General features: G+C 38.1%; 4 protein-coding genes across 5 annotated transcripts; 3 read left to right on the top strand and 1 right to left on the bottom strand.

Moving 5' to 3' along the window:
• Nucleotides 1-108: 108 nt before the first annotated feature.
• Nucleotides 109-2,549, top strand: LOC105312673 (tRNA dimethylallyltransferase-like). Its single transcript, XM_019996192.1, has 10 exons — nucleotides 109-148; nucleotides 191-291; nucleotides 336-479; nucleotides 687-847; nucleotides 906-1,010; nucleotides 1,092-1,126; nucleotides 1,184-1,293; nucleotides 1,856-2,055; nucleotides 2,106-2,286; nucleotides 2,333-2,549. Exons 1-10 carry the CDS (start codon nucleotides 124-126, stop codon nucleotides 2,447-2,449), a joined length of 1,179 nt encoding a protein of 392 aa, XP_019851751.1. The 5' UTR covers nucleotides 109-123; the 3' UTR covers nucleotides 2,450-2,549.
• Nucleotides 2,434-4,049, bottom strand: LOC109581781 (leucine-rich repeat protein SHOC-2-like). The gene is made up of 5 exons (XM_019996191.1): nucleotides 3,805-4,049; nucleotides 3,649-3,742; nucleotides 3,484-3,590; nucleotides 2,926-3,418; nucleotides 2,434-2,823 (listed from the first exon to the last, which is right to left on the bottom strand). The coding sequence occupies exons 1-5, from the start codon at nucleotides 4,012-4,014 to the stop codon at nucleotides 2,537-2,539; spliced, it is 1,191 nt and encodes a 396-aa protein (XP_019851750.1). The 5' UTR covers nucleotides 4,015-4,049; the 3' UTR covers nucleotides 2,434-2,536.
• Nucleotides 4,050-4,190: 141 nt separating this feature from the next.
• LOC105312672 (leucine-rich repeat-containing protein 39-like) lies at nucleotides 4,191-5,808 on the top strand. 2 transcript variants are annotated; one of them, XM_011405510.2, is made up of 5 exons: nucleotides 4,191-4,274; nucleotides 4,322-4,418; nucleotides 4,465-4,565; nucleotides 4,776-5,292; nucleotides 5,418-5,808. In XM_011405510.2, the coding sequence occupies exons 1-5, from the start codon at nucleotides 4,209-4,211 to the stop codon at nucleotides 5,639-5,641; spliced, it is 1,005 nt and encodes a 334-aa protein (XP_011403812.1). In that variant the 5' UTR covers nucleotides 4,191-4,208; the 3' UTR covers nucleotides 5,642-5,808. The 2 variants fall into 2 exon arrangements, with proteins under 2 accessions (XP_011403812.1, XP_019851752.1); XM_019996193.1 differs by having other exon boundaries at nucleotides 4,229-4,245.
• Nucleotides 5,809-5,842: 34 nt separating this feature from the next.
• On the top strand, nucleotides 5,843-13,211 carry LOC100633045 (alpha-actinin-1-like). Its single transcript, XM_003386434.3, has 20 exons — nucleotides 5,843-6,054; nucleotides 6,233-6,470; nucleotides 6,626-6,712; nucleotides 6,765-6,852; nucleotides 7,753-7,831; nucleotides 7,954-8,035; nucleotides 8,549-8,727; nucleotides 8,893-8,967; nucleotides 9,019-9,174; nucleotides 9,274-9,350; nucleotides 9,422-9,554; nucleotides 9,621-9,712; nucleotides 9,772-9,880; nucleotides 9,943-10,005; nucleotides 10,357-10,575; nucleotides 10,637-10,721; nucleotides 11,212-11,465; nucleotides 12,013-12,237; nucleotides 12,557-12,718; nucleotides 12,869-13,211. The coding sequence occupies exons 1-20, from the start codon at nucleotides 5,968-5,970 to the stop codon at nucleotides 13,025-13,027; spliced, it is 2,649 nt and encodes an 882-aa protein (XP_003386482.1). The 5' UTR covers nucleotides 5,843-5,967; the 3' UTR covers nucleotides 13,028-13,211.
• The last annotated feature ends 30 nt before the right edge of the window (nucleotides 13,212-13,241 follow it).

Raw genomic sequence — 13,241 nt, 5'->3', positions numbered from 1 at the left:
TATCCGGTAAAAACTTATAGTAACCGGAGTAGTCTACAGAAAGTATCCGGATGTTTATACGGAAACCACGTGTTTTATGTTTTCTGAACACTTCCGCAGATATTCCGGACACGGAATTACAACATGGCGTCTCGTGGGTTGCCTTCAGGTAAATCTTGTTTTAAATTCATCTTGGTTATTGTTTCGACAGTGTTATTCATTGCTGGTACAACTGCAGTTGGTAAAACTGACCTCTCCATTCAGCTAGCTAAACTACTTGGGGGAGAAATAGTGTCTGCAGACTCAGTTCAGGTGCGTGGGTGTTACCTCATTAATAATAATTGAATGATGATTAGGTATATAAGTGTATGGACATTGGGTCGGCTAAGATAGATAAGAGCATTAGAGATGAGGTTAGGCATCACATGATTGATGTAGTTGATGTCAGGACTCCATTCAATGTCGCTGATTTCTGCCAACTTGCCAACGAAGCAATGATTGTAAGTATGCATGCGTTATAGTATAATAATGGTTAATGGTGGTTTTTTACAATAATAACAACTTGTGATTTACGAAATCAAATTTCCAGTTATTGTTTCATTTCATAAATCTTCATCTTGCAAATTTCTTATTCTCAAAAAAGCACTGGATTTATTATCAATCTAGTACTGATTAAGAAATAATGGATGTTTTTCTTACATTATTAGGATATTATCAAAAGAGGAAAAGTCCCTATTGTAGTCGGAGGGACCAGTTTCTATTTCAATTTCTTAATGGGTGGGGAAACCGGAGCTCCACCCTCTACCGAGTCCTCTCGTGCCTACATTGATGAGCTCCTAGCAGAGGATGGAGGAGACTGGGATAAAAGGTACTTGGTCACTCGTCTCCCCTCCGTCTCTCCTCTTTTATTTCATTGTTGTGTAAAGTTTCTCTCGTCTGCAGTCTCTTGATCCTACATATGCAGCCGTGGTTCAATGTAATGACTGGTACAGGTTGAAGAGAGGGCTGGATATATGCATACAGTCTGGAAGGTGAAGAATTAATTATTTTTATCTTATACTTGTAGGTTCTTGTAGTAGCATGTGCAAATAAATTTTATCACTTTTTTCTAGGACAGTGACATCCTTTAAAGTAGACAAGCATGATGGTACACCCATTTGATTTTGTTTTTGTTATCAATATTTTTACTTTTGTTGTTGTGTAGTTAAACTTCCTTATTCGTATCATTGCTTATTTTTAACAATGCCTCGTGTTCAACTGTATAGGCGTATTGATGAAAGATGTGAGATAATGACAAAGAATGGGCTACTAAAAGTAAGAGGTGATATGTACATGTAGAGAAGACTTATAAAGTTTTTCATTTTTTGTGAATCATGACTCATCCCACAGTCTGTTTATACTTTTACTTTGTATGTAATGCCTATTATACAAACCAGGCTTGGGGTCAATTACAATTACAGTGTGTAATTGTAATTGTAATTGGGTTATACATATTGTAATTGTGTAATTGTGACTGTAATTGTGCCTACAATCTTACTTTGATATTCTACCTATATTAGTCCCCTAGAGTGAATTTTCAGCATTGTAAGCCTGATTATGTTCACTGATTAACAAAACTTTTAAAAACTCAATGCAATGGGGTAAAAAATCACTGTTATTTTTGTCATGATATGAGTAAAATTAAGATCATTGTAATTAATGCTGTAATTGCAAGCTATTGCCATTGTAATTGTAATTGAGTGTCTCATCTATGGCAGTAATTGTAATTGTAATTGAAATGAAATTTTGTAATTGACCCCAAGCCTGATACAAACACTATTTTGTATTTCATTTCAGTTTTTGGAGGAAAAATTAAAAGCTATAATGTATATTACAGGAAGTAATTGATCTTGTAAGGAATCATGGATTAGTGGCTGAGAGTCCTCCAGGGAAGAGTATAGGCTATTGTGAAACACTCAAGTATTTATCGGAATCTTGGGGCTTTCCTCATTCACCATGTGACGATCATGCAACTGACAGAAACACCATTAGGAAAGAGTTTTTAGAGTTTATTTCTGACTACCAGGCTAGCACTAGGTAATATTATTTAATTGCTCTGGCTGTTATTTTCTTTTCTTTTTTTATAGACAGTTGGCCTGTAAGCAGATGGTTTGGTTTAAAAGGGAGGATAGTTTTCACTGGCTAAACATGTCCTCCGGTGGAGAGGGGAGACTCTCTGTGGAACTTGTTGCAGAAAGAGTTAAAGATTGGTTTTTGACTGGCAGGCCTCTTCCTCCAGAATGGGATGGATCCTCATTGAAGAAACTAGTAAGGGTCATTTTTAAAGACAGCGACATAAAAAGTGTATTTTTAGACGAGAGTGCAAGAAAAAGAACTTATGCTGTACTTGTCTGTCAGAACGATATATTCTAGTGACGACGATATTGACAAGACGATTTTAGAAGTAACCGATTGTTTAAATTATAAATAACATACATGCGCTAAAGAACATACACAAATACATAAAATGGAACAATTTCTTATGATTTTAAGTCTGTGATTTTTGTGTGTCTATTTTTTACATTATTGAACACTTTCGTCTTTGATGTTGTCTCCTACCATTTGTACGTCTTTGCCGTCTTATTGCAGGTGGGCGATACTCGCCATTTGGCTGATCTTTTAAAAACTCTTTCATTGCTTCGGCCATCTCTTTCTCATAATCGCTGTCTATTTCCTTTTGTAGCTTTGTTTGTATGTCACTGAAGTGATTGGTTATTACACTCTCACAGTCTTGACATGAGAAGACGGATATAGGAACATTTGTCAGCTCAGCAAATTTAAGGAGCAGAACTCTGACCTCAATCACTATTATCAAAAAGTTAAAAATAGAATAAAATCAAGTAATACAATTGATACAACTTTAAACTTTAACCTTACTACTTTAAACAACTAGTAATAGCTACTTACTTTTTAAGGAGTTTGCTTGATGGCAGTTGTGGCAAAACCTGTATTCCGTTGCATAGCTATCCAATAACTGGCACTGTCTTGGTGGGAGAGCCTTTTCTGCCCAGTAGTCAGTTTGACTTGTCATGACAGTGCATGATGTAAGTGCTTGGAGGCTGTCTGGATTTCTGCTTGCCTTCTGTGTCCTTGTGATCCTTTTTATGTGAGGCCATGACTCGTAGCCATCTGAGCGTTGCTCCAGGTCGTTGTCGAGTCTTTTGAGGTCTTCCAGTTTCTCTAGTTTTAAGACGACACCTGGTAGAGTCTTGAACTTATTTTTTGTGAGGTCCAAGTACTTGAGGTTACTGCAATACCCCAGGGTCAGTGGTAGTGTTTCGAGGCTGTTAGATGAGAGGGAGAGGGTTTCTAGTTTTCTCAGTCTACCGATGGATGGAGGGACTTTTGTCAAACTAGTTTTGTCAAGCCTCAAGGTTTTCAACTCGACCAGAGACCATAACTGCAATGCAAACGATAAGATGAGGTCAATTTTTTGTATGTCATAGTAATGTGACACTGCATTACCTGTAGCTGTTCTTGTAAGTCACCAGTTTGGAGGTTGTTCTGTGATAGGTCTAATTCTGTTAGATCATACAGCTGTCTCATTCCTTCCATCAATGGAAATTTTGGACCTTAAAAAGGATGATCGAAAAATGAGATTTGTGCTCCCAACGGAGTATTAAGTATTACCTGCTCTTGCATATCCTCTGAGCTTGAATATTTCTAATGATTTGAATGCATCAATAGTACAGAAATAGCTTGTCAGGAAACATTCATAATCAAACTAGATAGTAAGAACATTTAAATCATTAATAATTTGGATCATTATGTTAGAGACTAATGTACTTTTTCTTCTTGGTTGTCTTCACCATTAGTCAGTGCTTTTGAATCAAGTGCTGGATCAATGGATGATTGAAGTGCATCAAAGTCCAGTATCATTTCTTTCCTTTCCTTCAGTCCTTGCATCAATTCATTTGCATAGACTTGATGTGATGCACTCATCTTTTCTTGAATGTCTCCTCTGAAGAAGAATCTATCAATAGTAGTGGCTGTCATGATTGTTAGGCTGCAATGTTGCTCTTAACTCTGTGCCTCATCTGCTTTGCAATTTCCTTTTTATACTTGCTGACCTGCTCTGGAGCATGTTTATTTTTAGACTGCTTATGAGATGCAAATCTATTTTTAGAACACAAACCGGAAGTCAATTTATGGGCGTGATTAAAATTAATTTAACCCTTTTGGTTTTTAACATGGCGGAAAAGAGCCCTTTTGAAGTTAAACTAAAAGGTGACACCATTTTCATAGAAGATACAAAAGCAAGCCAATTAGAGAATTATAATATTAACTATCAGGTTTATCCTAGACTAATGAGTCCGAAGAATATTTGATAAATGCTCTACACAAAGCATGTGAGGGCTCCAGACCTCTCAAGTTGGTTCACTCTGGAGGTTGGAATGAAAGTAAATATTTCTTTTTTTATCATCAGAAAGTTTGTATTTTTTGTAGTCGTTCCTGTTCCTAACAAGTTTCTAATGGCTATTGTCAGTTTAGACTTTATCGTAGAGCTAAATCTTTCAAATTTGTCTCTACCCGGCTCCTCTTTAATGGTAAGTATGTTTCTTTTCATCATCAGTTACATTGAATAAAGGTTATTGATTATGCCATGCAGAAAGTAGAAACATTGAGCCAATTCTTACTACTAATGGCAGTCTAAAAATGCTGATTTCTATTGATGCATATGACATGAATATCCCTGTACCATAAATAGAAAGTTTGGGCATTTGGAATGCCATTTTCATTTTTTTCTTATCCCACAGTTTGGTGACATGTCATCTTTAAAAAACCTCGTTCTCAGTAAGACCGGTCTACGTCACTTGCATCCCTCCATTGGTCGTCTTAGAAGCCTTGAGTCCCTCTCCTTATCTCACAATCATCTCTATGACCTCCCTATCACCATACGCTTGCTGAACAAACTCCAACACCTTGACATTTCTAGAAACCTATTTCGGAGTCTCCCAGGAGGACTCTATCACATGCATAACCTCAAGAAACTCGAAGGCCTTCAAGAGAACCTTTTAGAACAGAACCCTGAATGGAAAGATGAGAATCACTTCATCACTTATACTTCTCCTCTTAAGAAACAGCTCGTGACTTTGGACATTGTTCAAAAGTTGTCTGATATATCAATTCAGAGTGCAGTTGGTCTCAATGTCTGGCGTATACCATTGCCAGAGCAACATCGATCAGATATCATAGAGAAATCAATCACTCTTGATTTGTGTGAGCACTGCTTGACGCCTGTCAAGAGAATAATGGAAGATCAGGAAACAAATGGTGAGTGTATTAAAGGGACTATTATAAGCTAGCGATGCATTTTTTTCTGTCTCTATACATGTACTAAATAGATGTAGTTGTGATGGTTGTATTTGATGGATCAATTTTATTTTCTATTCCTGTAGGCTTTCAGCTCAAGGTTTGTTTGATAGAGTTCTGTGAGATGAGAAATGTTCCTTTTAAATTTCTTACTTGCTCAGCAACTTGCAGGGACATGGTGATAGAGAGATTCTCAAGACTACAGAGCGAGCTAAAGATCAAAGGCTCGAATCAAAAGCTACCCGAAATACTGCTTAAAGATCAACACTATAGAGCCCAGCCATTCAAACTGGACAATTCCTCTTGTTAGAAGAATTTAAAACATTAAGGGCTCAGCCCTCACCTTGCCCGAGTGTGTGTGTACATATGTGTTAGCAGAACTAAATATCAGAGTCTATATTTTTATTTTTTATTTACAAATGTATGGAATTACTCAAGTCATGTTTGTCATTTTAGTGGTCTCGTTGTTTATTTAAACATTTACGGTACATCTTCAAGCCACGCCTACAATTACCTTATTTGGCAGTGAATAGTGCACGCTGCAGGACAGCAAAAGAGTCTTCGGGCGAGGGTTCATCTTGTCTCTCAATTATTCACAACTGGTGGTTTTAGCTCTTGGCACTTGCTGTAGAAAACATGGAGGAGGAAGATAACACCGGACAGCAACACGACATCAATGAAAAGTTGCTTCTCGACCTTGCCTGGGAGCGCCAGCAGAAGAAGGTGAGACGTGACGCGGCACACGCTTTGCACGTTTCCCACCTCCTCTCGCCTTGTATCCTTATCAAAAGGGCCTCACTGCTTTCCTTTAACATATCTCCTTTGCCTTTTGTGCATAAAAGCAACAATAATGATTACTTAAAATATCCTTCTCTCCATATACACACACACGTGTACATAGACTTTCACTGCCTGGTGCAACTCGCATTTAAGGAAGGTTGGCATTCAAATCAAAGAGATCGACCAAGACCTCAGAGATGGCATGGTTCTCCTTCGGCTCCTGGAGGTCATCTCCGGCGAGAAGATCACTCCACGAGAGAAGAAGGTCAAACTTCGTGTACACAAGATCTCCCTCCTGAATCAGGCCCTGGGGTTCATTGCAGAAAAGGGAGTGAAGCTTGTTGGAATCGGAGCCGAAGGTTAATTGTTATTGGTAGCAAACTGCACACTTTCATATTAACGTTTCCTCTTTCTAATCTTGCTTTGTATCTCCGTTCCTATCTCATAATAATTATTTATTATTACTACTACATGTACATATACTTTATGTACATTTTATTTGTTATTCTTTTAGAAATTTGCGATGGTAACCTGAAGATGACGCTCGGTATGATTTGGACCATCATCCTTCGCTTTGCTATTCAAGATATCTCGGTTGAAGGTATTGCACCCTCTCTGTCTTCTCCTTACACTTTTCTATTTGATATTTTCAGAGTTGTCAGCTAAAGAAGGTTTGCTTTTGTGGTGTCAGAGAAAGACACAGCCATACAAGAATGTCAATGTTAATAACTTCCACACCAGGTAAGTATACCTCTATCTCTCTCTCCCCTTCCCAGCAGACATACACACACATACACATTCTAAATGTATTCTCTCACTCTCTCCACCTCTCCCAAATGATCTTAATGCCTTTATGTTTTCCCATTGGTCCAAAAGCAACTGCCTTATTTGTTTTCATTGGCTAACACTAACAATTGAGTGGCTCTACACCATTATGGTTTTAATGTACTGTTATTCTAAACCCGACAACAGGAGGCCTCTCATGCAGAGACCTGTTTTCTAAACTTGCTCTTTAAACCGGTTTATGCATCTAGTAACTGTACTATGGTAATGTTTTTATTCATGGAAATGACTTAAGAGATAATGTAGGGAGTACTATGTTGTTTGTGAGTGAGTTTTCAGCCTAGCTAAGCTGTGTACATACATGTAAGATAATAAATTGACACTAACTTCATTATGACAGACATTGACTATGTAATCTGTCATGGCTTCACAGTTGATATGGAGGCACTATTGAAATGAGGGGAAAATTAAATTTTAGTTTTATCACTGATTTCAGTTTAGACTAGCCACCATAAATTTAGACTGTCCAATGAAGGGCCATTGAATAGCAAGAAGCCTTCCACAGTCTCCCAAGCCTTCCTTGTGCTATTATTACACTATCAATGTATACATGTATATGTGAGAGAAAGAGAGAGAGAGAGATAATTCTAGCTGTTATTATTACCATATTTGGTTATAATCTGGTGTGTTGCTCCTTGTCATGCCTTGCACTGTTAGTCCAATTATTGAGAGAGAAATAGGGAGAGATGCTTCATAGTGATTGGTAAAGGAAGAGTTTGTGTGTGTTTGGTTTCATTGTTTTTGAATGCATGCTTTCCAGTTTTTGTTTATTTCAGTCATAATTCTATCTGTTTTCAGTTTCAAGGATGGTCTTGCTTTCTGTGCTCTCATCCATCGTCACCGTCCTGACCTCATTGACTATGACAGCCTCAAAAAGGTAAGACAAACATGCTGCATATTGTAATCATCATACATGTACACTGTACATGTGCCTGATCTTTTTATGAGGCTTGTGTACTTGTATGAGACTCTAGTGTTTGTACTTTTGCATTCCTATAGAGCAATGATATGTATAACCTCAACCTTGCCTTCGATGTGGCCGAAAAACACCTTGATATCCCAAAGATGTTGGATGCTGAAGGTGAGAGAGAGAGAGAGAGAGAGAGAGATGAGCTAATTGGTCTTAGATGTACAGTACATGTACCCTGTATTGTATGGAGTTGTTGGTGTCATAAGTGACACATTCATGTGCAAAACTGTGTACATGTTATTATGTAGTACGCGGACACATGCTTAACACATGCTCACAGATCACACATACGATAATACATGTGTATGTGTACATAACCTTCATATATATATACATGTATGTGTGAACTTTATATATTCCACATTCCATGTCACTCATCCATTTATTCATTGAAATATTTGGAATTTCTAAAGAATGAATATCTTGACCATCATCGCTATTATTATTTTGGTCAATGTATTCTGTTCCTACTCCATTTGGCTGTACAAGTTAAGGCGTGTCTCTATCAAACAAAATAATTCTTAGATTGCATACTTTTATTGGCAGACAACATGTGTACTAGTACTTCAAGCTGTTTACATCTACATGTACATGTATTTATTTTTATTATTTCTTTTTTTGCAGATATACATGCATCAGCACGTCCAGATGAGCGCTCCATCATGACTTACGTCTCAGCTTATTATCATTGCTTTGCTCAGGGACAGAAGGCAGAGACAGCTGCCAAGAGGATTGGTAAAGTCCTTAACATCAACCAGGAGAATGAGAAACTCATGGAGCAGTATGAGACCATGGCCAGTGATGTAAGAACCCCCCCTCTCTCTCTCTCTCTCCCTCTTTTGTCTGAGTTGTCTCATATCATAAAGTTACTCACTTTCTTTTGTTTAATGATCCATTCAGTTCTTTTGTCAATTAAATCAACATGTTCATCTAAATGTGTAGTAATTAGCTTTTTCTCCTTCTCATAGCTCCTAGCATGGATTGACTCTGTTATGCCCTGGCTGGAGGATCGCTCTCCTGAAACTACCCTTCAAGATGCCCAGGTACCCTCCTCTCCTCCTAGTTACATGTCTTTCATAGCCTCTTACCCATAGTCCCGTCTGGAGGAGTACCGACAGTACGCTTCAGTTACCAAACCACCAAAGAGTGAAGAGAAGGGAAAGCTTGAGACTCATTTCCATACGCTACAGACCAAATTGAGAGTCAGCAACAGGCCTGCCTATGTTCCTTCTGAGGGGAAACTAGTATCTGTGAGTGTCCTTCCTTGATCTTTATTCTTTCCCTGATCCTCTCCCCCTCTCTTCCTATTCTAAATATTTTTGTGTCTTTATTGCTACATTATTTTGTAGGATATCAATGCTCGCTGGAAGCAGCTGGAAGAAGCAGAGAAGGACAGTGAGGAATACATATTGAGTGAATTGAGAAGGTAGGGACCATACAGCACTATGTACATGTACTTGTATACACAATTACACACATTAATTTTTATTTTTTCAGATTGAAGAGGCTTGAAGTCTTGGCTGAAAAGTTTAGCAGAAAGGCAACCAACATGGAGAAGTGGACTTCAGGACGTGCTGAAGAACTCCAACGCAATGATGACCTGGAGGAGGCAAACCTAGCAGGAATTCAAGTACGTGTACATGTACACGTGTCAATAAGTGCTCATCAACTAATGTTGTTAATTTTTTGTTTTTAGGCTTTGCAAAAGATCCATCAAACATTTGAGACTGATCTGCAGGCTGAGACAAGTCGAGTTGAAGGACTAGCAGCCATTGCCAATGAGCTAACGTATGTACATGTACATGTACACCATTAAACCAGCTTTTATTTCTCCCTCCCTAACACAGTGAGCTCAATTATCATGACTCTGATTCTGTCAATAAGCGTCTTGAGGAAATACGTCAATCATTTGTTGATCTTCAAAAGCTCTCAGAGGACAGGTCCACAAGAATACAGGTAGAAGAGTACTTGTACTTCCTACCCTGATCATTTCTCTCTCTCTCTCTCTTTTTCCCTAGACTGCTCTTGAGAAACAGCAACGTATTGATCAGTTGAGGCTCGAGTTTGCTAAGCGTGCTGCTGTAAGTATCATCATTTGTACACATGACCGCCCACATATGCTAGTAAAGTGTTCATGTATGGTCTACGTGTTGTAAACAGTCCTTTCAATTACTAGCTAATATGGATTCCGATGCATTCACTCACAATTAGATTATACTCTAGTAATGCACTTGTGTATTGAAATGTCACTTGTGAAGCCATTGATATTCTTATAATTAGTGTAACACTATTACTTATTGAATGTCTTCTGGCCTGAGGTGACTCATATGGCATGTACATGTTCACCTCTCTCTCTCTCTCTCTCTCCCCCCCCCTCTCTCTCTCTCTCTCTCCCCCCCCCTCTCTCTCTCTCTCTCTCTCCTCTCTCTCAGGCTTTCAATAATTGGATGGACAATGCTTTTGAAGACCTTCAGGAGGTCCCCGTCTGTGACAATGTTGCTGATGCAGAAGCCTTGATAGCTACCAATGAGACATGGAAGAACGGGCCACTGCAAGAGGCCAGTGCACAGTATGACAGCTTGAACAGTCTTGTTCAAGACATGGCTGAGCTTGGTAGCACTGAGAATCCATACACAACCCTGACTCCTGAGGTATAGTACATGTGCTTGTGGAGTGGGATAAACCTTTACTTTCTTTCTTTCTTTCTTTTAGGATGTCTATAATAAATGGTGTTCTCTTTTGGATGCTGTACCTAATCATGATGTAGTCCTTGAGGAGGAGCTTCAGAAGCAAAACCGTAAGTTTATAACATCAACATGTCACTAGGGTATTATTAGTATACTATTTGTGTACTTTTAGTATACTATTTGGATATTTTAGTATACTATATTGTATTTTGATATTTTTATATGGTATTGGTATACACTGAAATAGCTATTCCTCTTGCTATTTTTCTTCCATAATGTACTGTACATTTGTGTTATTATATATACAGTACGTACATGATGTTCATGTACTGTAGCTGTAGTCATATCAATGCTGGGATTATTGTTCACATGTTGTCCAGTTAATGTGGTCTACACGATTCTCCATTGATCACACGAAAAGCAACTGTGTACATCTTTTCACATCATTTATGTACATGTACAATACAACAACTGCTTAGATCCACATACTGTAATATTAATTCAATGTACTGTACGTACTGTATCTACGTACATGTACATGTACATATGTATTTTGTATCATGTGCATGTAATGTGCCTCCTCTTTTGTTTTTATTTCAGATAACGAAACACTCCGCCAGGACTTTGCATCTAAAGCTAACACAGCTGGTGCTTACATTGATGCTAAGAACTCCGCCCTCTCTGAGCTCAACCTCCAGTCCCAGGGGACGCTAGAGGAGCAGCTGGCATCCCTCAAGGCCTTCCATGAAGAAGTCCAAAGCTTCCAGAGTAATATTGATGCCTGCGAGGACTCCAATCAACAAATGCAGGCAGCCATGGTCTTTGATAATCCTCACACTAGATACACCATTGAAGTAAGTGAAAAGCTCTGTGTTGTTGTTTTAGTTATTTTTTAAAGATTTACATGTACAATGTGTATGCATGTACCAGGATTCTCCACAGGATTTTAGTTTAGTGTTCATACACACAGCTTCTTGTCAGCTTTACATGTATGTTGTGTAGCAAGTTTGAGCTGATTTTGATCAAAATTGAATTTTTAATGTATTTTTTAATTTGCTCAAAAATTGGGCCAATTTCCCTGTACTATAGTACAGGGTCATTAACCGAATTTCACTCATGAAGTTTGTTTTTTAGCTCATCCTCACCTAGCAATCTTTGTAAGGAATTTTGCTTATGTACATCTACTTGTACTTTAATTTACATGAGTACATGCAGTTATTTTTCTCATGTTTCAATTTCTTTTTACTGTACATGTAGTTATTGTATGTACATCATATACATGTTCATAACATGTTCATAAGTAACATGTGTACATCTACACATGTTACTTGTAGTAGGTACAACAAGTTACATTTTCATGTACTGGTATTTGCATACATTAATTTCCTCTCTTTTATCCAGGCTCTCCGTGCTGCATGGCGCCAACTGAACACTAACATCAGTCGCAGTATCAATGAGATGGAGAACCAGATACTCATTAGGGACACTATGGGTCTCACCGAAGACCAGTTGAGAGAGTTCCGTGCCTCCTTCAATCACTACGATAAGGACAACTCTGGTCAACTCGATAAGAATGAGTTCCGCTCTTGTCTCCTCTCCCTCGGTTATGCCCTGGGGACTGACCCTGTAAGCCACACCCTCTGATTATTTATAACGTACATGTATAGCACTTTACTAAAATAGAATAAAATGGTGCCACACCCTTAGCAGCAATTGAATATTTTTAGAGTTTTAATTTTACAGTTACATGTGGTACATGCTAATCTCAAAAGTTTTGCTCTTCACACTGTAATTGACCACACCCATTAACTATGTGTACTACGTGCAGATTTGTAGATGTAAATCAATTATCAATGCTGTACTACTTATCATTATCATTAATTAAACTTTTATGTGTAATTCAATTAATCTTTGTTACTATTAATTTGATTTATTTCCTTGCTAGACGAGTGATCCTGAGCTTGATCGTCTTTTTGCTCAGTGTGATCCCAATGGGACTGGCTACGTTACTTTTGAGTCCTTCCTTGACTTCATGACTAAAGAGACCGTTGATCAGGACACTGCCGATCAAGTCATGAACTCGTTTAAGATTCTTGCTGGTGATAAGGTACAAATAGAATCGGGACTTTAGTTTAGTTTACATGTAGAGGCACAACTTTAGTTTATATACATGTACAGTACATGTACCTGTTTACATGTACATGTATATTGTTTATTGTTCATCTCTTTTTTCCCTTTCTCTTTCTTTCCCTCATAGCCATATATTACTGAGACTCAGCTCAAGATGGAGCTCCCCCCAGAGCAAGCTGAATATTGTATTCAGCGTATGAACCCTTACACTGGGCCTGGGGCAGTTGAAGGTGCTCTTGATTATCAGTCCTTTTCCACCGCTCTCTTTGGACAGAGCGAACTCTGAGGGGCCCACCTGTAGTTTTGCTTTATTATTGACTCAATTTAATGTTTAGCATTTAAATGTAGCTAAATGCTGTAGTTAGGAACTCTTTTCCTTTATGCCCTGTGTGTGCATTCGCCTATAATTATTACTGTTACCCGATTTTAAGAGAGAGAGAATTAATTATTATTATTAAAAGAATTATTAATTTTTTTGCTTTTGGTTATTTTTGTTTCTA

This window comes from Amphimedon queenslandica, unplaced genomic scaffold, assembly GCF_000090795.2.
Source record: "Amphimedon queenslandica unplaced genomic scaffold, v1.1 AMPQUscaffold_13420, whole genome shotgun sequence".
NCBI classification, from domain to species: Eukaryota; Metazoa; Porifera; class Demospongiae; order Haplosclerida; family Niphatidae; genus Amphimedon; species Amphimedon queenslandica.
The sequence above is the reverse complement of the archived record's forward strand: the minus strand, read 5'-3'. Positions and strand labels throughout refer to the sequence as shown.